The 26,632-nt window shown below is 39.4% G+C and overlaps 1 protein-coding gene across 4 annotated transcripts in view; it reads right to left on the bottom strand.

Annotated features, from left to right (window-relative positions):
* The window catches only part of LOC109039932 (carboxypeptidase D), a 213,802-nt gene that overhangs the window by 39,110 nt on the left and 148,060 nt on the right, over positions 1 to 26,632 (bottom strand). For all 4 annotated transcript variants that reach the window (XM_072301143.1, XM_072301129.1, XM_072301134.1 and 1 more), the window contains one exon: positions 23,395 to 23,571. In XM_072301143.1, coding sequence (XP_072157244.1) covers positions 23,395 to 23,571 — 177 coding nt within the window. The remainder of the gene's footprint in view (positions 1 to 23,394; positions 23,572 to 26,632) is intronic.

Consider the following 26,632-nt stretch of genomic DNA (forward strand, 5'->3'; position numbering starts at 1 on the left):
AAAATTAATGTCCTCGGATGTATTTTTTTTTTTAAAAAACGGATAGGCTCGAATCGTTTCCGTTCACAATAATTGTGTCAGTTTTCTTATGTACACGGTGCACCACCGTCTTTGACGATATCAAGAGCTGTATCTTATTTCACATGCACGACCTTCCAACCAGTGGATTCGAGGCGGGAGCCGAGCCGATGATTTGGATAAGTTTACTTTTAGTGACTGAATTTGTCAAAATTCACCCCTTTTTTACCAACAAAAGATGGATTTGGTGAGAAAATGACTGTAGGCGCGTATCTGAATTTTTGGCTTCTTTTAAGGCGAGTGGACTCTTTAATAAATGGTTCATTTCCTTGGCACCCGTCAAATACTGCTGTGGCTTCAGATTACTTAGAAAAAAGAATTAACCGTACAACTGCGTACGATGATTTGAATTTATGAATTCAAATAATATAGGTTTGCCCTCTTTTTCATGGCCCTCGTTGGAGTGAAGACCCACCATCTAAAACGTACTGATTTTTCACTTCATTATCCCGGCACGTACAGCAGGTATTTCAGATTTTTCATCCTCTGTGTCTAAGGCATCTGAACTTGAATTCTGAGTTATTGTGCACTAATCAGCGAGACACTTTACCTACCATTTATGATTTCTTGACTATGATGGTCACCATCTTGCATGTCACGTCTCATTTTTGTGTAAAATTAATTATTAATTATACAGGGTGTCCGGAAGTTAACGTATTTAACTTTCAGGATCGCTATTTCGGCTCAAAATAAGACTTTTTTTTCCTTTACACATATGCCCGAAAACGCTTCATACGAGAGCTATGCGCTTACAAAGTTGCCATTATTTTTCGTTCAAATTAATATAGCTCCTCGTCATTTTTTCATAGGTGGCTGAAGCTTTGCGTAGGGGGGTAATTTTTAGCGCTCTATTCATTTTTTGTGTTTTCAAGGACGTACGTCTTCGAAAAATGACGCCACAAGCTTTCCCGAATTTGAAAATTGCTATAACTTTTTTGGTAGATGATATTTCGAAAAACGTATTACGGCACGTGAAAGAGCGTAAAAAATCAAGGGGTCCTGGTACTGCACAAAATTTTCCAGAAACGCGTTATTTCGACGCAAAAGAACTTTGAAAAATTTTAAGATTTTCGAAGCTCCTTGCTGTGTAGGCAATTTTTACTGCAAGGATTGAAAAATTGCCTACAGAGCAAGGGGCTTCGAAAACCTCGAAGCTATTGAGACGGCTCTTGACCTTTCCCTCACACTTTTTCCAGGCTTGGGACTGGCCCGAGCATCATCTTACGAAAATCGCGGTTAGGCGGTGTTACGCATTTTCTCACAAAAAATAGAGGTTAGGCAAAACAAGAATAAAGGAAAAGTGATGGAAACGAACCTTAGGAAAGAAGAATTTGGAAACCCAAATTAAGCTAAAAGAAGCATTTAATGAAACAAGAAGGCACACAACTTTCTTACCTTATAATAAGGAGTAATTGTAATAAATAACAAGAATAACTGGGTTTTTACCAAAGGGAAGACAGATCATACAAACATAGATCAAGTTGTAAGACAATATAGAAAAAACATGGTAACCATGGATACATATATGGAACATACCGCGCCCCTTGAACCCTGCAAGGGATTCAACAGATTCTTTCAGGGACTTAATAAGGGAGCAAGTTTACAAATTGGTCTGGTTAAGTAACCGTTACTAGTGAAAAGTTCAGCAACTCTGGTATGTCCATCCTTGCCGTAAAATAATTTATTTACACGTCCAAAACTCCAGCTGGCCGGTAAAAAATTAGAACTAGAATTTTGAATTAACACAAGTGTACCTGGTTTTAAATCAGCTTGAGGAGACTTCCATTTGGAGCGTCGTTGCAATTCAACTAAATATTCCGATTTCCATCTAATCCAAAACTGCTTAACTCTATTTTGTAATAATACCCAACAATCATTTAATTTAACAGACTCAATGTTGGACTTCGAAGAGTGGAATGGAAGTGCGGTCAATTCTTGTCCGAATAAAAAATGAGCTGGAGTAAGAGGTGTTAAATCATTTGGATTATCACTCATAGCTGTTAGGGGACGAGAATTCAAACAAGCTTCTACTTGTGCAAGCAACGTTTGGAATTCTTCACAAGTGAAAACAAAATTTCCTGCAACTCTTTTCAGGTGGAATTTTAGTCATTTAATTGCAGCCTCGTATAATCCCCCGAAATAAGGAGCTAGATAAAACATGCTGAAATTTTTCATTATTAGAAAGCGAGTACAACATATCGTGCAATTCCTTATTAGTTCCTTATTACAACTCGGTGAGATGGCAATGGTGCCATAATTTGGGTTAGAAGCAGGGGCGAGCAACTCTACAACCGAAACAATTGCGTACGGTGAAATAAGCTTCAGATCTTCCTTTTAAAGGCCAGAACCGTTGACGTATTGAAGCCAGCAAGGCTTGAGGGCCTGGATGAAATAGTCGAACAGAATGTTCGTGTCTAAAAATTAAGTTCGTCAATTTATGTCTATTTGGTAATATTATAGGAAATTTTTGTGCGTAAGGAATTCTTGCATTACGTAAACGACCATTGACCCTTAAAACTCCAGTTTCATCAAGGAAGGGATTTAATGCTAAAAGTTTGCCTTTTTGTGTAAAGCACCGGAAGACAGATCTGAAATATCACAGGAAATTGCTTCCGATTGGGCAATTTTAATCAATTTATTTAAAGAACTGTCGCATTCAGCTGCTGTTAATTCTCCAATCTTTCTACATGGCTTGTTTTTAGACTTAGAATTGAAAATAAACCGTTGAACATATGCAAAAACTCTTATCAGTTTAGAAAGGGAAGAGTATTTCTCAAATAAGTCAAAGGGCTTAATTGAAATTACGTGAGAAGTACAAGAAGATTGCATTTCAGTAGACAAATCATTATCAAACCTAATGTCTTGATGACAATGTTGGAAAATACCCGGGTTATGTAACATTTCTGGTCCATGCCACCATAAACTTGAGTTTATTAAAGTCGAAGACTGAACCCCACGAGAAATTAAATCAGCAGGATTTTGATCTGATGATACATGACACCAGTGAGCATTTTTAGTATTCAACTGAATTTCAGCCACTCTATTCGCTATAAAGGTTTTCCAACGATTTGGAGGTTCACGAATCCATGCAGTCAAGAGTAATCGTCGAATCAGTCCACAAGAAAATCGCCGAAAAAGGGCATCCGCATAGCATTTAAAACTTGAGACAATAATCGTGATAAAAGTAATGCCCCACATAGTTCTAATCTTGGTGAACTAGTAGAATGCAACGGAGCCACGCGGGATTTTGAAATTAATAATTGACAGTGAGAGGTTTCGTCTTTATCAATCGAACGAACGTAAATGCAAGCACCGTAAGCTCGGATTGACGCATCAGAAAAACCATGCAACTCTACATTAACAGCATAAGGAGAAACAACGTGTCTAGGAATTTCTAATTTTGAGATTAACAACATATCTGAACAAAAATTTGTCCATAGAGTAAAAATAGACTGATGCACCGATTCATCCCAGAGAGTCTTTAGCTTCCAAATGTCTTGCATTATCAGCTTGGCCCGTATTACTAACGGACTTAAGAAAGATAATGGGTCAAAAATCTTAGAAGTATCAGAGAGAATGCTACGTTTAGTAATTTTTGAATTTTTAGTGTGCTCAAATATCGATAAATTAGATATCAAAAAACAATCTTTAAAAGTATTATAAACAAGGCCAAGAGTTTTTACTATATCATTTGGCGCAATGAGGATGGAGGAATCATCACCTACATCTTTATTAGATTCTTTAATATATTTCAATATTTTGGGATCATTAGATGACATTTTTACTAATTTAAAACCTCCTATCTTGAACATTTTACTCAATTGATCACATAATACAATGATAATCTGGAAATCATCATTTCCGGTTAAGAGATCATCGACATAAAAATCTGTAATTGTAATCTCCGAAGCGAGTGGAAACTCTGGATTTTCATCTAACGCAAGTTGATGTATAGATCGAATCGCTTGAAATGCAGAGGGTTTTAATCCAAAGGTAACTCGAGTCAAGCGGTAAGTCAAAATCTCCCCAGTTTGGCGGTCACGCCAAAGAATCCTCAACATATCCCGATCATTAGGATCTATTGAAACTTGTCGATACATTTTTTCAATATCTGCAATTAGTACGTATTTATGTTTTCGGAAACGTAGTAAAATTGAAATTAGATCTTCTTGGATTGTTGGACCTGATAGAACATCATTTAATGATACCCCTGAAGTAGTGGTAGCTGAGCCATCAAAAACTACACGCAATTTAGAAGTCAATTTTGACTCATTTATGACAGCATGATGGGGTAAATAAAATACACGTGAATTGTTTAACTCACTTTCGGGAACCAATTCTAAAAGCCCCAATGACAAATATTCATTTATAACATTAGAGTATCTTACAAATAACTCTGGAGTGAGCCGCTTCTCAAGAGATAATAAACGACGTAGCGCTTGAGATCTAGACTCTCCCAAAAATGGCAGTTTATCATTAAAAGGTAACTTTAGTTCATACCTTCCGCAAGGTAGACGTTTATAGGTATTTAAAAAATGTTTCTCGCATTCAACTTCTTCGATAGATTTACCTTTAAATTTAGGGGTATAGGCTGAACTCTCTTCTAATTCCCAAAATTTGCCTAAATTATCAAATTTTCCATTGAAGATTGGCAAATCCGCAGGTTTCAGATTTAAAATTGATAGGAAGGGAGAAATTTGAGAACCGATGGAAACTGCAGCTGAGTTATTCTGAGTGCATGCCGCATCTTGAAGCATTTTTGTCTTCGCTAGCGCCTGAAAATACTGATTCTCGAAAGCTTGTAGATTAGGAGCTCTGGAAGGATCAATTTTTTTTTCATTCATGAATCACCCGAGATTGCCTATCCAGAAGGGGTAAGACGCTCTTATACCTGACTTCCAGTTCATTTGGAGAGACATTACCGGATGCCAAATACGCGGTAAAGGAATCCAGCTGACTTTGGATCGATTCACTGGTTACCTCCAGAGCCAATGGTCTCACATCGGCATCAGAGTCCATCGTGCGAGAAGGATAAGGAAGGAGAAGGGAAGGGAAAAGGCCAGGAACAGCTAAAATAAAATGAATACTAACATTAATATTTGAAACACCGCGTTTAAAGTCATTGATTTTAGACTCACCATAGATGATCATATCAAAGATTGAATAGCAGCACAACCATAAAACAGAAAATCGATATTTCATCGAAAATTCTTACTCTGGAACTCAGTGGGTAGTCATACCGATACTCTGCCATATTCTGACTTACTATACTAGTAGTCAAGCTCTGGCCAGAATCACTGAAGTGAAGAAAGACATATCGAGATTCTAACAGAATCAAGCGCTCAGTCAGTGGGTAGTCATACCGATACTCTGCCATATTCTGACTTACTAAACTAGTAGTCAAGCTCTGGCCAGAGTCACTGTACTGAAGATAGCTGCGCAAACTATCAAGAATCGGTCAGATTCTGCGCCCAATCAGTGGGTAGTCATACCGATACTTTGCCATATTCTGACTTACTAAACTAGTAGTCAAGCTATGGCCAAAGTCACTGTCGATTGATCGATAGTCAACTGAAGAATCTGGCAGATTCGATACTCATATCGAATCGTCTTGTCTAGATGGAGAAGGTACATGTTAGTAAATAAGTTCATCAATACAAAAAGGGCATACAACAACACACAAAAGAAAGAGCAAATTCAATGAAGAGTAATTCAAGAAAAATTCATCAATGACATTCCATGATCCTCAAAAGGGAGTAAGGAAAATAATAATCTTCAACATTAGGTTAGTATTTTCTTCTTAACGAAAATAAAAATGAGAACCCATCAGCTGTTATCTAAACAGATATCGAACAACTGAACCGTTGCCAATTTTAACATATAAAATTATAACTCAGAAAGCATCAGCTGTTATCTGAAAGATATCGAAGTAGCAACTGAACTGCGTTGCCAAACTTCATAATAAAATGAAAAACCTTGAGAACGTCAGATTGAAACAATTTGAAAAGATTCCTTCAAACTTTCTGAAATATTGCCAAAACCTCAAAACAAAGACCACCAGAAATCAATTCTGTAAATAAATTTCCTGCGTTGTGTATATCCTGGTCACGGCACCAAAAAATGTTACGCATTTTCTCACAAAAAATAGAGGTTAGGCAAAACAAGAATAAAGGAAAAGTGATGGAAACGAACCTTAGGAAAGAAGAATTTGGAAACCCAAATTAAGCTAAAAGAAGCATTTAATGAAACAAGAAGGCACACAACTTTCTTACCTTATAATAAGGAGTAATTGTAATAAATAACAAGAATAACTGGGTTTTTACCAAAGGGAAGACAGATCATACAAACATAGATCAAGTTGTAAGACAATATAGAAAAAACATGGTAACCATGGATATATATATGGAACAGGCGGCGATATTTTTGGTATCAAATATCCACCGAAAAATCATACTTGGAGGCTTATCGAAAACATGGTTTCAAATGAAGCTTCGAAAATCTTAAAATTTTTCAAAGTTCTTTTGCGTCGAAATAACGCGTTTCTGGAAAATTTTGTGCAGTACCAGGACCCCTTGATTTTTTACGCTCTTTCACGTGCCGTTATCCGTTTTTCGAAATATCATCTACCAAAAAAGTTATAGCAATTTTCAAATTCGGGGAAGCTTGTGACGTCATTTTTCGAAGACGTACGTCCTTGAAAACACAAAAAATGAATAGAGCGCTAAAAATTACCCCCCAACGCAAAGTTTCAGCCACCTATGAAAAAATGACGAGGAGCTATATTAATTTGAACGAAAAATAATGGCAACTTTGTAAGCGCATAGCTCACGTATGAAGCGTTTTCGGGCATATTTGTAAAGGAAAAAAAAGTCTTATTTTGAGCCGAAAAAGCGATCCTGAAAGTTAAGTACGTTAACTTCCGGACACCCTGTATTGTGTATTAATTTTTAAAATTTCATTCAGACTCCTTGACTAAAAATACATAGAATTTGATAGCCAACCTGCCTTCTAACGTGATTGTTGATGTTTTGGCTCACCTTCCTACTTTCAAATTTGGCCGCCATCGTGGGTTTGGGGCACCCTCTTTGACAAGGGGGCTTCCATGACTTCATAAATGAAATCTACGACCAAAATTACGTGAGGAATGATACCTCACTTGCCATGTCATGTAAAAATTTCAAATATCCACCCTCCTGCCTTTCAAATTTAGCCGCCATCTTGAAATTTGGAGCACCCCCTTTGACTGGAGGGCTTTTATGACTCCAGAAATGAAATCTACGACCAAAATTACGTAGGGAATGATACCTCACAGGAACCTATATGCGCATTTTAAAAATTCACCCTCCTCCTCCTGCCTTTCAAAATTGGCCGCCATCTTAGATTTGGGGCACCCCCTTTGACCGGGGGACTTTTTTGACCTCATATCTGAATTTTACGACCAAAATTACATAGGGATTGATACCTCACATGACACTACACGCGCATTTTAAAGGACCGAAATCCCAGAGGCCTTATTATGGCCGCCATTTTGAAATTTAGCCACTTTGGGGGGTGTTCCGGGGTCGGACCGTGTTAAACTTTTGGTATGTTGTTCAGGAGAACCTACTGATGACGTTTACATAGGAAAAGTTTGTTAAGCAATTTGTTCCGGGTTAACCCCCTTTTTTTCATATTTCTCCTTGACTATTTCAGCTGTTCTGAGAACGCGTTGCACGGAATCAGTGACATCCGTGGCCGTTTTCGATTTGAGTGGTTCAGCCCACGACTTTTTCGAGCACGCGTTGAGACGGTGAAAAGATATATGTTCCCTTTGTTGGACGAGGCGGAGAGTTGCATCTCGACGAGATCGGCTTGCTATAAATCGAACAGTCCCAGAATCCGTACTTTACGACGCGGATAGTTCCGTCGTGCAAGTTTATGTAACTCCTCGACGATCCCACGTTTCTCTGCCAACATAATATATTACCGTCCTTGTCGTCGTCCCCTCTCTCGATTCAAATGCTGTTTCATGGATTCATTCCACTTGGTTTCTGACCATCGTTTGGGCACCGCATCTTTCCTGCATACGGGATAGATAAATAGATATTTATTTATTGCACCGAATAAAGCATATAAAATGTTATGATACAATTACAAAAAGATTAAAAGTATAACTGGTCACAAAATCATGAACTTAGTGTTAGAAATCATCAATATCATAGATGCACTTAGGTACAAGGAATTTAAATAGGTAGTGCTTGAAACTGCTAATTGTTTCATACTTTTTAATTTCATTAGGTAATTTGTCAAAAAGTTTAATAACTGTATTTAAAAAGGATTTTTGAGTAAAGGCATTCTCATTTTTCAATACACTTGGCATATTCCTATTTCTTGTGGGATAATCATGTATATCGGATTGTTTCTGGTAGTCAGATTGATGAGTAAATACATATAGACAGGTATGAAAGATATAAAGTGAGGGGATTGTAAGAAGTTTTTTATTTACAAATAAGTTCTTACAAGAGGCATCTTTCGAAAAATTAAATATTGTTCTGAGTAGTTTTTTTTTGGATGATGAAAATTGTTTCAATATGCATTTTACTGGTAAAGTATAGGATTGAATATCTGACTAATGAAAGAAATAGGGAGTGGTAAAGATTTAGTAAAGATTTAGTAGAGAAAGAGGTTCTAAGTATTCTAAATTTGAAGATAATTGAGTGAAGTTTATTTGAAATTGCGGATAGTTGTGTATTGAATTTTAAGTCTTGATCGAAGAAAATTCCTAGAAATTTTTAAGAGTCAACTATGTTCAGGCTGATATTTTTAATCATAATTGTGCTTTGATTAAATCTAGATTTTGGACAATTGAATATCATAAGACATGTTTTATTGAAATTAGGAATCATACAATTCTCAAGGAACCAGTCAGTTAGCTTTTGAAAAATTACATTGAGCTTAAAAAAAATTTCATTAATATTTGTCCCTGAGATTATTATGGATACATCATCTGCAAATAGTATTGTGATGCCGAGTTCTTTGGGGAGTGCATCAATAATATCATTAATATAGATGAGGAATAGGAGAGGTCCTAGGACTGAGCCTTGGGGGACTCCGACATTGACGGCCTCATAAAGGGATTTTAACCACTCACTGTTTGGGTATTTTAGGAGAAGAGCCTGTAATCTATGTTTTAAGTAGGAGCACATTAGTTTGAGGGATGATTCATCAAATCCACAGTGTTTTAGTTAATATAGTAGTAATTCATGATTTACTGTATCAAACGATCTGGGATCAACGGATCTGGCACTTGACGAATCCATTTGTTCGACACGATGTAGTTATCGTTGGAATCCAGTGAAAATCAGTCATCTTTGGGACCACGGCAAATTTTCGATCGACCAAAACCGCCGGTACGACTCATCGTAACACTATTTTCCTTTCGCTTGATTCACAACCGGTGTTGGAACCTCTAATTGATTGATCCTAGAGTACCTATATTAAGAGAGTATGGCCACTGGGTCCCATGGAGAGGCTTAGGACCCAAAAATGGCGGTGCTTTGTTTTGGTTTTTGAGGATGGGAGGGGGGTCATTGCCAACTTTTGACGGTTATCACCAACCGCACTTGCTGCCAACCTTACTACATCTAAGATCATTTTTCTCAAAAATTGCACACGATTAGCCTTAAAAATATGTAAAAAAAGTCGCAATAGTGCATTTGGGTAAAGTTCTCGTTACGATAAGCAAAGACAACTACATTTTGAATCATTTTGCATTACATTAACTTTATGGCGTCCGCAATTTTTGGGTCCTAAGGGCTCCATTCAGCCTAAGATGGCTGAGCCAATCAGAGGTGGTAACTCCAGTGGCCATACTCTCTCAATATAGGTACTCTAATTGATCCTATTTCCCAGTAGTGATAATTTCGTCTTGAGTCGTTGCATGATATTTTTATATTCTTCGATTTCCCCAAACAAAGCTTTGCTACATTCATAGCTTCGGTTCAACTCGAGTCTGTCCATTCTTTGTTCATAGCGTCGGTATCTTCTTCGGGATCTTGCAACTGTCGGATCCGTTTGTTCGATGAGATACTTCCCAACGGAATCCAACAGGAAACCGTCACCTTTGGGACCTTCCTTCGAGTTGCGAACATGAATCCCTTTCGATCTTCCAAACTGGTCGGTGTGACTAATTTTCTATGCGTACCCATCTTTAGTGGATGTAATCCGCTTCGCAAAGCTCTTCGACGGTACTCAGAATTTCACGATCATGATCGGTGTGACCAGCTTGTTTCGAAGCTACAAGTAGAACTCGACGTTGAACTAATTCGTTCATATCGACCCAATAGACGAGTTCCCGTTTTGCACGATGAATTTCAACACCGAAGCCTTTCTTCAATTTTTTACATGGTAACTTCCTCGTTGATTTCAGAGTCAATGAAGCGAACAAGAGTTTGATGAGATCACGGTATTTACGACTGCTGTTCGACTTGGGTCTGCCGTGCATCCGCACGGTAAACCCAATGATCCCACCGATGATCCCATCGATGCGCATTGGTTTTTTTTTTTTTTTTTTTTTTTTTTTTTTTTTTTTTTTTTTTATTTGCACATAATATTATACTGCACAATTTAACACTTTTAGACAAAATTTTTGTCTTTTAAAAGCTTAATTTAACTATTAAGTTTAATACTTAACTACTAATACTACAAATTATAAAGTACATACTATCTCTAATGCATTGAGAAGCTAATAAGGCACAATTAATTCAAATTAAAAATGTCTTTTTGTTTTAATTGTTGGATTTTGGCGACCGGACTCGGTCAAAGGCCAAGAACCTCCGATCACGTCCTAGGAGCGTAGAGAGGCACGATGATTAATATTATGAGAATTTTGAGAACCCCTGGATTCCAAGCTCATGGGGCTTGCGACGTTTTAATCGGCGGAGGCATCGGTCCCATTCCAAGAGCGCGAGCGCTTCAGGGTTGGGGTGCCGATGCAACCTGCTCTCATATGCGGTGTACATATTGGTGATGTAGTCCTCCACAGAATCAATGTCGAGGTCTGCCCGGATATCGACATTCCTCTCGTACCAACGAGCTTTAGCTATGCTTCTCAGGATTTTCATTTGTATTACTTCTATCTTATCTTTTGTTTTGGCTGCACAACCCCACAATTGGCAGCCATAGCTCCAAACAGGCCTCAACATTGACTTGTAGAGGAGTAACTTGATATTTAAAGGTAACCGTGACTTTCGTCCGACGAGCCACTGCATATTAGAGAACTTTAAACGTAGCTGGGCTACTTTCTTTTTAATATGGGTGCCCCACCTGAGCCTGGAATCCAGGTGAAGTCCGAGATATTTGGCAGTTGTGTCATGTGGAATTATATCGTTCCCTAGGGAAAGTGGAATGTGTTTATAAGGGCGATTTGTAAAGATTACTTCTACCGATTTTGTGGCATTTAACTTTGTTTTATCTCTCAAAGTCCAGTTGTTGATTTTATTCAAGTGTTGTTGAGTTGTATGACGTGCCTCTCTATAGCTCTTAGACGAAGCCAACACGAGAGTATCATCGGCGTAAACTCCCAACTTACCCCTCCTCCCGGACTGTGGGATATCCGCTGTAAAGAGAGAGTAAAGAAGGGGGGACAAGCAAGAACCCTGAGGAACTCCTGCTCTAATGGGTCTGAAACCAGAGGTTGAGTTTTCGTAACGAACTCGAAATTGTCTCCCTGTGAGAAAAGAAGACAGGAGCTCCACATGGTTACAAGGGAGCATTGAGAAAAGCTTTCCAATGAGACGCTCGTGCCAGACACGATCGAACGCTTGTGCAACATCAAGAAAAACCGCCACACAATATTCCCCCTTTTCAAGGGCGTCCTCAATGAATTTTGTGATGCGATGTAATTGATCAACTGTCGAATGCTGAGCTCGAAAGCCAAATTGTGCATCGATAATTAAATTATTTTGTTTGACTATTTCATTGAGACGTTTTATGTACAACTTTTCAAACAGTTTTCCCAGAACTGGCAACAAAGAAATTGGCCGGTACGATGCAGATTCTGCAGGCGGTTTATCTGGTTTGAGCAGAGTGATAATTTCTGCCATTTTCCATTGTGTGGGAATGTATTTAAATCGTAGAACAGCATTGAAGATACCGACCAATTTCATTATTGCCTTATTTGGGAGATTTTTTAGAATAAGACCGGAGATTTTATCAAAGCCGGGGGCTTTTAGAATAAGACCGGAGATTTTATCAAAGCCGGGGGCTTTAGAATAAGACCGGAGATTTTATCAAAGCCGGGGGCTTAATGCGCATTGGTGAGCGTAACTACTCGTTGGAATTTTGCGCGATCATCTTCTGTGTAACTACGTGGATATTTCTTAAAAAGGAGCTCCAAGAAGCCGACTGTCGGTTCGAACACCTCTTCATCTTTGTCGTCACCGTCCAAGATTAGTCGTCCGTGCGAATCGAAACTAATGGTTCAGTTTCCGATGAGAAAGTTTCGGCTGACTGCTTTCCGAACACCATACGCGGTAGCGGACTCTTTCGGATGTTTCTCCAGATCGTTAAAGTAGAACTGTACGTTCGGGGCAGTGGTCGTCTGTATTGTGTCTCGAGAATTGTCGTCGTCTTTAGTGCGACCTGTCGTTTGTTTTTTTTTTCCTTTGCATCTGGGAACAATTCATTGTCTACATCATCATCATCATCATCCTCCTCCTTTGAGATGTCATCATTGGTCATATTGTTTGGTGATCTGAACGAAGCAAATAAACTATCAACAAACATTGTTTTATCTTTCGTTTCCGATTTTGAAGGTTCGATCTTGGTTTTCTTTTCCTGAGGAGCAGCGAAAAGTGCGGGAGTTGTCGATACAGTTTTCTATAATTCTGCGGGCGGATCTGTCAACGGTTTAAAAACTTTCTTCAACGTCACCTGAGCATCCACCTATCCGGAGCTATTTAACTTTCGTTTTATATCTTGACGGATTTTCTCGATACTACCGTATTTCTGAGCGATCGTCAACAACGACAAGTCATTCATCTTGTTCAATGTAAGTATCGAAACCTTTTCGGTACCTTCCCTCGTTCCAATGACTATCTTTATCGATGAATAAAACACTGTACTGTACCTATAAATCAACACTGCACACCGAGCAGATATGTCTGAAATCTTCGAACGTGAAATCTGTGTTGACGTTATCATTGTAGATGTGTTGCAAGTTTCTACTGTCCTGCTTGAAAACTACGAGTAGGTTAGCGTTATCGCGAATCAATTGTTTTGGTATGCGAGAATAAATTTGACACAAGTAGAAACTGGCGACCGAGCTGCGCCTTCCCATACTGAAATAATCCCTCTTCGCATTTTGTTTGTCACAAGCGACATCATCGAAAATAAAGACCAAATCCGATGTGGCATCGTTCGGTGGAACAATTTCGGCCGTGTCCAAATGGACGTTGTATCCGAGACCGTCGATTCCGTCGAATATCCGACGAAGTTCTACGTACTTAGGCTAGAACGGTGTCTTGGAGTACAAGTACACGTTGCGGAACTTCAATCCGTTCGGATGTTGTAGCAAGCAAACCATTAAGTTTGGTTTACTACAGTTGGACGGTCCGCAAACAATGCAACGAATGCTGTCGGATAACTGTTCACTGTGTCGTCGTCATTGTCGTCGGATTTAATTTTCTGTGTGTCGTCGTCATTGTCGTCGGATTTAATTTTGCTTCTTCCGTTTTTCGAGGTTTGAGACTCGAAGTGACTTTCTTTGCTTTTCGAGTCGCATCGTATTCGTTCCCTATTTTATTGGACAGTCATTTTCTACTTCTCCGTATAAATAGTATGGACATTTTCGTCAGAGTATGTCACCGAGAAGATTTATAACTTGCAGCAAAACCAATCGAGGACGTGGACTGTTAAACTCGTTGATAAATTCACTACCGCTCGAAATACACTTGCCGGGCGACCACAGGTACTGCGGACTGGGCACGCATCTTGGAGAACGATTGAAACGTGGAGATCTGGGTATAAATCCGCTCAACGAAGCTTGTAAATCACACGGTATCACTTACAGCAAGATCCAAGACACACCCGAGAGGAACAAAGCCGATCTCATACTTGCGGACAGAGCTTGAGAACGTGCGAAAGCGTCCGATTCATCGTTGGGTGAAAGAGCGGCAGCATACGCCGTAACAAACGCTATGAAACGCAAAGCCAAATTCGGAATGGGTCTAAACAAGTCGGTGTCGAAGAAAAAACCGAAACCTAAGAGGAAGAAGGGAACGTCGAAGTAGAGGAATAAACCGGCGGAGCAGTCGATCGAGCGAATCGTGGCTATCCAAAAGACGAGTACCGTAGAGTTGAAAAAGAAGAAGAAATCGACGGAGCGAATCTTGGCTATCCCGAGGACAGGTGCCGGAGTCTTACCTGATTGGTCTGGCCGCGCGGACAATAACGCCGGTAGCCCCGGCAGCCCCGGTGGCCGGTTTGCACGCCCTGATCCTTCGCATCCAATCGCTCATCCTCCATTCAGAATCCTGCAATACGCTCAGAAAGTTGTCGAAATTTAGCTATCTTAACGCTTCCGTTAATACAACGTTTGCTCGTTTTACAGTTCCACCGTCGGCGAATCAGTAGGCGTACATTTTTGGTCACAGCGTGACGAACTCGGCAATGGCTCGACCCGCTGTTTTGTCTTTGAACGTTCCCATCACTTTTCGGTTCTGCATGCTTCGACATTGATGTTCTTTTGGGAAGTCAGAGGTGTCGTACTTTTGTAGGTCTGACATCATATCATCGTAGACGTTCGGTGTAGTCGACTCGCAAATGAATGAGTCCGTATCCATATAAAGAACCTGCTCCGGATCGTACTACTCAAGCATATGATCATAAAGGAATTGATAAATGTGTACTTTACTCAGATCTAAGACAGAAAACCCAACTATCATTGGTCTATCTGTAACGACCTCTGTTCTTCGTAAATGGATTGCTACCAACTCTTCGTTGAAAATTGTGCGATCGATGAAATAGACCCGTGAGATTGCTTTCAAAATCTGCCTGCTGTTTGTACCCAGTTGAATAGTCTTCCGCTTTAACGGGCGCTTCAACGTTTCGTGGAACGCATTCGTAGCCTCCCGTTTCAATCGGGCGTTCAGCTCGACGAACGGTGCCAAGAAAGGAGCCTGACGGAATTTGATGGCCCGGTTGATACGGAGGAGTATCAATCCTTGAGCAAGGGCTTCTTTTAGCATAACAAAGTGAATTACATAGTTCGATACATTAGCAAGGGTCGTGAAAAGTTTCGATGACTTCGCCACTCCTGTCGGTGGAATATCGTCACAGCACAAGAACCGAAGGTCCTTGTGCAGATCGTGGTGGTGCTCCGGATACACTGAATCCACGTCGAGGATGTAGCCAAAACGAGCGTCGTCGGGAAGGTTGTGAATAGTGTGCGCCAAAGTTAACAACTCTTCTTCTTCCGGGACCCAACTATACGCGTCGTAAGGTAGAGGTTTGGACATGGTATGTGCATAGAGGGATGTAACATCTAAGTACTGGATGTACGTGTTGAGTTTATCATGTTGGCATTGATCCGGTACCAACGGATTCTTGGCCAGAGCGTGACGCTTTGCCACCTGTGTTATACCACCTCGAATCGAGCTTATTAGCATGAACACCATATCCATATCCTTGAAAAGTTGGATCTTCACTTTGGTAATTTCCAAAAAGGCGTCGAACGCGAAACCGGGTAGAGTTAAGTAGTTGGCACAGTACAAACCATAGTGTTTCATTCCAAAGAGTCGGAACTCCACGAACACATCGCTGAGGAGGCACACGGCAAGTCGCAAGTAGAAATCTGAACACTTGCCGATATTACGGAAATTGAATGTTCGCAACACTTGGAGAACCCATTCGTATTCCTCTTCGGAGATGTGCGTTTGAGTCAGGGTGTTGAAGAAAGCCTCTCGCGGTTGTGGACGCGCCTTGTTCAACTCGGCCAGATTGTCAACGTAATCCTAAGAGAACGGATCTTTCCAACAAACCATGTCGAACTGTTTGTCTGTGCAAGTAAGCTTTTTCGTGCGAACTAAAGATTTTTGCGGGGTCGCCTGAACCAATTTACCTATTCAACGAGACAGGGAGGAAGCGGAGCGAGTCGAGAAACTTGATCGAAAACCTGTTACCCTGATGGACAGTCATGCTGATGTAATTTTCCTCCGTGTGTGGTATGATTTTGACGCGGTAAGAAAACCTGTTCAGAGCCAGCACTACCTTGTAGAAATCGTGCCTGCTTCCATTGTGAGGGACGACTCTCACACATGCCTCGTGTCTGAAAATTAGATTACAATTGCAACATAGAGCCTTACGATAATTCTTTTTTTTTAATTCATGTAATCAAAATAACGATGTACAAAATATAACTCTAGACCTATATGGTCATTTAAGTCTTTTTATCTTATATACTAAGTATTAATACACATACACTGCTTTTACATGGATAGATGGAGATAACAGAAACTACTTTGAATACAGTAAATTGGAGTATAATAGAAAAATCCGTGACTGTTAATGGCAAAGAAAACTATTGGACGCTGAATTGGCAAGAACTGTAGAATGGTATGTCTCGTGGCAAGCAGTCCAGATCGAAAAGCGGACCCAGAGGAGTGTTCACAGGAATATAGAGACTAAATGTGGAATAATAAAAGTACAAAGAAAGATAAAAGGTAAGTAGAAAAGCAAGAAAATAACAATGTTTAAATGTCAGGCCTCACGGCAACATGAGAACCTTTTCTTCTAGCATGCGTGAACCCCTTTAGCCGACATAAGCCATCAGGGGTCAGAGACAAGAGCCTAACACCGGCGGAAAAGAGGCGAGCTCAGCTCATAGGTTTTTCGTCGTTTCAAACGTCGCGGGACAGCAGCCCAATCCAAGAGCGATATCGCTTCTGGATTGGAGTGCCTGCTCAGCCGATCTTCGTAATTTGTGTACAGTCTGGAGATAAAGACTTCCATGGGTTCTATCCCGAGCTTGCCTTTAATATCGGCGTTACGCTCGTTCCATCTGGCCCCGGTCATTTGGCGCAAGATTTTATTTTGGGTTATTTCGATTTGATTTAAATTGGAGTTTGCTGCGCAGGCCCACATCTGACTGCCCTTACGATAATTCGACTTTGTTTTCGTTCCTGTCTCTTCTGGTGATCGTGATCCCAGACTTCCACAATGCCGGACTGCGAGAAATCCACACTGCAATGGCCACACTTGTTTGCGGCTTCAAGGGTGGCCCGATCTTCCTCCGTCATTAATATTTTGCTCTCTTTATCGTTGTAACTTTTAATTATTCTTTCTACCAGAGTGATTGTATCGCTAAGGAATTTGCTATGCGCCTGCTCGCCACGGTATAGTTTCGGTTTGGTCGTATGTAAATCGGGATCGTCCGTTACGAGGAGGTAAGCGTAAGAATTTGAGACGTGTCGCCTCTACGCAGACGCTGGATGCGTTGAGTCACCATGAATCCGTTCTAAGTCGGCTTCAAAGTCTGCCTAAATCACCTAATTACGTTTTATTTCCTTATGGTGATATTGGAACTTGAGGTAGGTATTGGTCGTCTAGAAATGAAGCTAGGAATGCGTCTTTGTTCACTAATGAGCAAAGAACTTTATGTTGACTCAATTGCTCCATCGAGTTTTCATGCGTAAAACATTTCTTGCACATATAGATCCGATGTTCATATTTTGTCAACTGTTTTCGCACAAGTCGTTCAAAGTTCATAATCTAACAATAATGATAACTGAAAGGTGTGTGGATTGAGAGGTATAGTGGATCGGTGTGGTTCTCTCTTTCCGGGTCGGCAACTTTAATGGGGTAAACTGTGTGCTTTTTTTGTTGGACACCAAACTCTCACGGAGTCCAAATACCGAAACCGAAACGTTGTTCCTTTTCTCGAATTTGACAATATCATCTATTCTCGTGGGGTATCGAACGCCCCAGAAATCGTAACGATCCAACAGATCTAATTATTTTTCCAGGCGTTGTTTATTTTTCTCTTCCACTGGGAGAAACTTTACTAACATCGTGTAAAGGAAATGATCGTTTAGTTCACCGTTATTTATATTAACAACATTGTTGGTGCGAACGAGAAGCTTAACACACGTTCCTCCTCGATGTAAAGCATAATAGCGGTTGACACGTAGCTCCACACCCTGTCACGGTGCGCCTTAACTGACTTATTAGGAACTTTGAATGTAGATACATCAAAAATTCAAGTTGGAAGTTGTGGTGCGGTACTCCCTGATGGGTTTTTGGCCAATTTCGAAATTGAGTGTTTGAGCTTTTTCAAAAATAATTGCATTTTAATGGTTTTTTAGGGGTCAAATAGCAAGCTGAGCATGGAACGACAAAAGAAACCTCTCCTCCTGCATCCTTGCCGTGACCGATCTGAATTTTTAGTATGTTTTTACCTGGTATATGATGTAACGTTCCTAACATTTTCATGCCCGTACAAAATTTTTTGCCCCCCGTGGAAGCGTTGCCAAGTTGCAGACTCCATAATATCGAATTTGATGATAAAATGAAGGTTTCGAAGTGTGTTTTCCTCCACAGTATTACGAACAATGTACAGTTTGAGAGTTTTCGATTAGAAAATGCATATTTGAACAATTTAAAATTGCGGTGTTGCCAGCTTGACGATTTAAAATTTGTCAAACTTACCCGAATTGCGTTGCAACCTCAAGCACTGGATTTTTATTTCGTTCAGAATCGGCCAATATGATTCCTCTGTACTTTATACATTTACGTACCATGAAAATTATGTCATTACGGAATTGATGGAAGCAGTTAACTCAACGAGAGAGGCCGGATGAAGCGATGAGTCGGGGAAAAGCGAGCGGTTCAGGTCGATAGAAAGTTCTTGTTCAAAATTGTTGTGATCTTTTGCAAATGTTTTGTTCTTTCAACTGTCGAAGGTAATTTTTTTTTTACAGCAAGAAGTCCTCAAGATTCGAATTATTCAATCCGCTGTGAGAGAAGGTCGAATTCGGGGACTTTCAAACGTTTTTTGAATCGTCGTAATCCACTCATTTTGTTTGTGGTTTTAAATTTCATATCTTAAATCCTCTCCATCAACAGAGAGTAGGATTTGAGAACGTCCTCCCACCCCCTTATCCTTAAACGTGTTGCAATCAATACTTTGAACCTCCTACGTACAATTTTGCCCCCACATTTTTCCCAAAAACATGAAATATAAAAACACAAACAAAATGAGTGGATTACGACGATTCAAAAAACGTTTGAAAGTCCCCGAATTTGACCTTCTCTCACAGCGGATTGAATAATTCGAATCTTGAGGACTTCTTGCTGTAAAAAAAAAATTACCTTCGACAGTTGAAAGAACAAAACACTTGCAAAAGATCACAACAATTTTGAACAAGAACTTTCTATCGACCTGAACCGCTCGTTTTTCCCTGACTCATCGCTTCATCCGGCCTCTCTTGTTGAGTTAACTGCTTCCATCAGTTCCGTAATGACATAATTTTAATAATCATAATGACCGATTCTGAACGAAATAAAAATCCAGCGCTTGAGGTTGCAACGCGATTCGGGTCATTTTGACAAATTTTAAATCGTCAAGCTGGCAACACCGCAATTTTAAATTGTTCAAATATGCATTTTCTAATCGAAAACTCTCAAACTGTACATTTTTCGTAATAATTTGGAAGAAATCACACCTCGAAACCTTCATTTTTCATCAAATTCGATAATATAGAGTCTGCAACTTGGCAACGCTTCCACAGGGGGCAAACAATTTTTTACGGGCATGAAAATCTTAGGAACGTTACATCATATACCAGGTAAAAACATACTAAAAATTCAGATCGGTCACGGCAAGGATGCGGGAGGAGCGGTTTCTTTTGTCGTCCCATGCCCAGCTTGCTATTTGACCTCGAGTTAGGTACGATAACGGTACCGATGAAGATGAAGATAACGATAACGATTACAATCACGGTAACGTAAACCCAATATTGAAGTATCAAACCCAAAAACCACAGTTCACACCACCCGTTCCTTGTTATACAGCCTCTGATACACACACACTCATTCTCACCAACACATACAGGGTGAGCGAAAAGTCCCCGACCCCCCCCCTCTAACTTTTGAACGAATTGAACTAAGGAAATGAAACTTTGAGAATGTTGCTATCTCAAAGGGGACCATCTTTTGAGGGGGTCAAAATTTTGGTTCCCCCCTCAGGGGGGACAGGGGCCCCCCAACTTTTTTTTTCAAAATAGCAACCCGTATCTTGTGATACCTCATTCGAAAGAGCATAAAAAACTAAGAATTTTGGCGCGAACCGCAGATCAATATCTCAATTTTTGACCGAGTTATGGTAGGTCAAAGGTAAAATTTGACCTATTTTCAAAAAATCATAACTCCGGTTCAAATTATCGTAAAGAAAAAAATAAAACGGGAAAATTTACCAAATTGTGTTCGCTTTTACGTGAAAATTGCAGAAATCACTTCGATTTAATTTTAAGGGGGGGCTCGGACCCCCAAATACGTCAATTCAAAGGTCATTCAATTTTCCTGCGAAATAAGCCAATTTCCTCTGGATTTGCCTCCACATCATCTCAGTAAGGTCAAAATCAGTTCAACATTACGTTGGCAAGTCCCCAAATTTCGAGAAAAGTTAAAAAAACTCCAAAAAAGTGACAAAAATCCCCCTAAAAATAAAAGTCGAAATTTTCCAAACATTATGTGGTGAACGATAAGTGGTATATCTGGCAACACTATTGTCAGCGAAAGTATCGATTTTTATCGATACGTAGTGCCCGCACAGGTGGTCGTTTTCAGCCAGTTCAGAGCTCCTGATTAGAAGCCGATTGCAGATGACAACAAAGAGGAGCATTCTGATCAACAGACCTCAATGCCATTTTATCCTTCCCGGCAGCTTCACTCCTACTGGTAAGCACTATTTATTTTTGATTTTTCCAATTTTTAAATCCTCTTTTTGGTGGCGAATATTGCATTTTGAAATACTGCTCATTTTTTTCCCTTTTTTCCACTTTCATGGAGTGGCAAAAAAAAGCACCGTCAAACACCGAACTTTTGTGCACGTGGATATATTCAGTAGTATGTGTACTTTCAGAAAATCAACGGTTCATCTGCCCGATGTTGCCCGTTCGAACGGAAATCATGATTTTATAAGAAAAGGCCATTTTTCAGGTGTTTTTGGGCTTTTATTCGACTTTGATTCAGAGTTCACAAATTAACCTTCAAATTTCAAGACATTTGGCACTGACACAAATAGATAATACTAAAAATGGCGAAAAGTAATGGTAAAATTCATTTTTAAGTATCACATGATGCCAGCTCGCTCTAAGAAATAGCACATTTCTGTAATATTTGTATCCATGCATATGTATGCATACATATGAACTAATTCCGATTACATGAACCTAGTTTCCAAAAAATATTGATGTGAATATATTAAATCGCATGTAAAATAGGGGAAATTTGAAATTGAAGTAGCTCAGTGTTGCCAAATTTAATGAAAACTACCATTTTCGCAAGGCTCGTTTTTACGTTCTTTTGAAGTTTCATGAGGTGGCAAAAAAAAACTGTTGACAACTATTGGAAATATTTCAATGTAGACATATTCAGTGGTATGTGCACTTTCAAAATATTAAAAGTTCAGTTGCCTGTAGCCCCCCGTTTGGACAGAAATCATGATCATTTGTAAGAATTGTACCATTATTCGGGTACCAACGTAAAAACGAACCTTGCGAAAATGGAAGTTTTCATGAAATTTGGCAACACTGAGCTACTTCAATTTCAAATTTCCCCTATTTTACATGCGATTTAATAGATTCACATCAATATTTTTTGGAAACTAGGTTCATGTAATCGGAATTAGTTCATATGCATACATATACAAATATTACAGAATGTGCTATTTTTTAGAGCGAGCTGGCATCATGTGATACTTAAAAATGAATTTTACCATTTCTTTGCGCCATTATTAGTATTATCTATTTGTGTCAGTGCCAAATGTCTTGAAAATTGAAGGCTAATTTGTGAACTCTGAATCAAAGTCGAATAAAAGCCCAAAAACACCTGAAAAATGGCCAAATTTTCGTATAAAATCATGATTTCCGTTCGAACGGGCAACATCGGGCAGATGAACCGTTGATTTTCTGAAAGTACACATACTACTGAATATATCCACGTGCACAAAAGTTCGGTGTTTGACGGTGCTTTTTTTTTGCCACTCCATGAAAGTGGAAAAAAGGGAAAAAAATTAGCAGTATTTCAAAATGCAATATTCGCCACCAAAAAGAGGATTTAAAAATTGGAAAAATCAAAAATAAATAGTGCTTACCAGTAGGAATGAAGCTACCAGGAAGTAAAACGTAGAAGTAATGTGAAATAAAATTAAAATGATTAAATTACCTTGTATTTCAATAAAAAAAAAATAATAATAATAATTTTAAGTTCTTTAAGGTTTAAAAACCCGTAATGAAAAATAACGAAAAATGGCAACACAGCAACTTTGAACTAGTTTCCCTCTCGGTAAATTGATGTGTTTTGAAAATAAGCACTTGTTAATTTTTTTTTGGTGCGAACTTGAGCTTGATATCCTATTTTTTTCTGGGAGATATCAAGCTGAAAGGATTTTATCCGATTTCCCCTCAAAACGGGGCCAAAAAACCCTCTCAAAATGTTCTCCTCGAAAATTTCTGCTTGTCGCAAGATAGTCCGTACCAAGAAGAGCAACTCACCAAATTCTTATCAAATTTCAACAATTTTTAACAGAGATACCGATTTTTGACACTCGTTCCCTAGTAATCAACGCACTGTGCGTCGCTCTGATACACGTGCCCGCGGTGAAAATAAAACCCAAAATTGTTCATGCACAATTTAGCAACGCCATTCTAAAACAGAGGAAAGTATCACCGTAAATTGAAGGGACTACTCATCATACTTGCTGCATGACCCGTAAATTAAAGGGGTAAAATACCCACCTCTGCAGCAAAACCCACAAATCGAAAAGGCAACAACGAATACTCAGAATTTCTCTGCGCAATTTTACAACACCTCTTACCCCCCATCCTCCATACAATTCATACTTTAATGCACAGTTACCTCTTAGCTTACGAACGTAAAGCGATCACGTGCATTTCCTGTGCTTATGTATTAACCTGTATCCTCATGAGATAAGCAGACAACTAGTCAATTAGACGGTTACAAAAATTTCCAATTGTGTATTTCAATCAAGTAAAAATGAGAGAAATAAAACTGTCTTGATACTTAATAATACAGCTGAAAATAAAGTCTTAAAATTACCGGTCAATGGGTACCAGGCAGCACCATTGGTAATACCCTGGTTGAAAGAGGGAGTGCCAGGCTTACATGAGAGCCCCTGGTTCATCGTTGGATGGTTCCGAGAATAGGTGAGAGCCAAATGTTTGAATACGTCATCATCCGGCGTCAACGAGGGCGTAGATGAATAACTCTGGAACACTGAAAAGAGAACTAATTGCAAACTTATTAACAAATAGCTGTGAATTGAATACTTTTATGCAGGCACTCCCCCCCCCTCCCGAATAAAACAGTGTAGGGCTCCATTTTAAGCACTCAGCCGAAAGGGAGCGCTTTTTGATTTCAATCTGCCTCTAGAATTCTAGTATGCTAGTGGTGATGCGTTCTAATAGCGCACCAGCTCAACAACAAGATGGCGGAGAGGGACCTAACATATTTAGAATAGATTAATGTGATACCTTTATACAATGCTTCTGCTGCCAAAGCACGGTGGGCGAGAATCGTTTCTCTATAGTTCATTTTTTTAAGCGATAAAGCAGTTTTCTTAAAATTGATTGTTGACTAGTGGTGAGCTGGTTCTTTCATCTCAATGGTGCTCATCTTCTTCAGGAAATTAAAAAAACGCACCCATATAGAAAACAGGTGAGTACGAACAAACATATATTCGTTAACGCTGAATAGGGTAGGATGGGGTCAGTCCGCCACTTTTTTGCCCCAAGATTTTTCCTGAGTTCCCTAATTGATGGATGAACTTGTTTGAATGCTAGGAGTGATCTTTGGACCTTTGACTATGCACAAAAAAAAATTGGATACTTTAGGTGCATTTCCCCCCCTTTTTTGAACCTTTTTTTTTAAAAAAAGAAAGTGGCGGAGTGACCCCACGAGTAGGGTCAGTCCGCCACATTCTTAGGGTCAGTCCGCCAGTGCTGGGGTCAATACGTCAGTAGCAAATGAAGACATGAAAAGTGCTGGAAAAAACAATTTAATTAAGAAAAATGAAGGAAAACAAACATATCTGAACTCAGAACTTCAGTCAGTACAAAAAAGTCTATAACTATAAGAACGAAAAGTTAATTTTAAAGGTCTAATAAATTTCAAAATTTGAATTTTTTTTTTTTTTTCAAAAAAAAGTTAAAATATTAATAAAAGTCGGTGGTTTTGAAATTGAACTACATACATATAAAGGACTAGCCAGTGTAGCAGCACCTAAACCTAAAAAGGGGTCACTTAGCCAGTAGCAGAATGACCCTCGGCGTCACTGGCGGAATGACCCCATCCCGGCTTCGCTGCACAAAATTGTTACCTGACATGACAGAAGTAAAGATATTTCAAAGATCAAAAACGGAATCAATAGCCCTGAGTGAGTAGTTTACGATGATGTACTTACCAAATTTCGATCACCAAACCACCAAAGTCCAGACGAAAAGTTCCAAAAAAGAAAAAAGTTACGATCGGGAGCAATTTTAACACTTGCGCCTGTAGGTTAGTTGTAAATAAATGAATCATGCATTGAACAACATATAGTAGACGAGCACTTTCAACTGCTTACTCCCATGCTTTGAATTTCCCAATTCGACCACCGCTAGGGGCGCTACGGTCGACTGGCGGACTGACCCACCCTGGCGGACTGACCCCATCCTACCCTACGAACATATTAGTGAAATATCTACGTATCTATTGCAGACGGTACGACCTCGTAATTTTCGGGAACTTTCGCTCTAAGAGCATCAATCCTGACGCCCTGATTTGTTACCTTTGATGATTACCTTGATGTACATTAGGTACTTTTTTATTTGTATGAATCTTTTTGAAAACATTAATTACTTTAGATGATTCTGAGGGTTTGAATTGAGAAAGGAGGAGTATCGTTTTGGGCCTTTTCCGGCCCCTCCTGGATTTTGCTGAATGTTTCATATTTTCAAAGTACTAGTTCTAGGTAGACTTTATGCCAAATATTTTACCGAACGGAGCCCATGCAAAGGTGCAACAATGCCTCAAACCCAGAACCTCGGCATCGAAAAATAGTTATTTTCGTCAACTTTTTCGACTGTTATCACTCTTTCAGCAGATGATTCCTATGTATTTTTTTGCGTACTTTCCGTTTCTGGCCTTTTCATAGGCCTCCGATAAATTTTAAGGGGCCTTATGGCCCATTGTTGCCATATTTTTAGCCCATTTTTAGGGGTCGTAAAAACTTTACAACACTGTATAGTTTTTAGTTGCCCAGTGATTCTCCCTGCTGTTCTGTATATGCTGTTAAATATATAAAAAGTTACTGCGATCCAGTTTGGTTTCCTCTGGTATTTGAGATTGTTTATTTACTGATTAGTTTAGCTACTGAAAATAGCTCCATTTGGTGACCCCGACGTGATTATATACTCGAAATCTCTAGTCAAAGTGAAAAATAATAAGGAATTAGAATGAAGATGAAATGTTTGTGATTGAGATAACCTAAAAAAAAAGAGAGTAAAAGTAGACGTTGCGTTTAACACTTTGACAAGAGCATTTCTTACTAATTCATTATTGAGGATGCAGTGAGCGGTTTTCGCCTCCATCGGATAATAATATGAATGCAGTGAGCGGTTTTCGCCTCCATTCGATAATAATATGAATGCAGTGAGCGGTTTTCGCCTCCATTCGATGATAATATGAATGCAGTGAGCGGTTTTCGCCTCCATTCGATAATAATATAAATGCAGTAAGCGATATTGTCGCATACAAACTGAGAGCTTAAAAGCTACATCATAGAGAATGTAGTGAGCGATATTTTTCGCCTCCATTCCCGATGTGAACTCATGAATTAAGCTTGGATAGAAATAAGATTGCAGTGAGCGATATTTTCGCCTCCATTCTTATCCTTGCAATACTTGTGTAAGACCTGGGCCTAGGCTTCTCATTCGATCGGACAGAGGCGGTGTCTCGACACGAACGAAAATTCTAAAATAAAAAACGCATTGCTAGGTACATTGTTGCCAGGCAAGCTTGATGATGGATTAATGTCATTTAGACTGCATAATTTGATAATTTAAAATTGTGTAAATCCATTTATTGATTTGTAATGCCGTTGAAAGCGGTAAAGTGCGGTTCTTAAAAAATAATAATGAAGAAATCAAGAACTGTCAAGGCATCGAAAGCTTCGCGAATCAGCCCAACGCTTCCCAATACTGATCATCATGAAAAGTTGAATGGATTATTAACCTCAAAAGAACAATTGGAGCGTCAGCTGTTGAATTTTAAGAAATCTGTGGAAGGTGATGTTTCC

This window comes from Bemisia tabaci, chromosome 1 (genome assembly GCF_918797505.1).
Source record: "Bemisia tabaci chromosome 1, PGI_BMITA_v3".
In the NCBI taxonomy this organism is placed as follows: Eukaryota; Metazoa; Arthropoda; class Insecta; order Hemiptera; family Aleyrodidae; genus Bemisia; species Bemisia tabaci.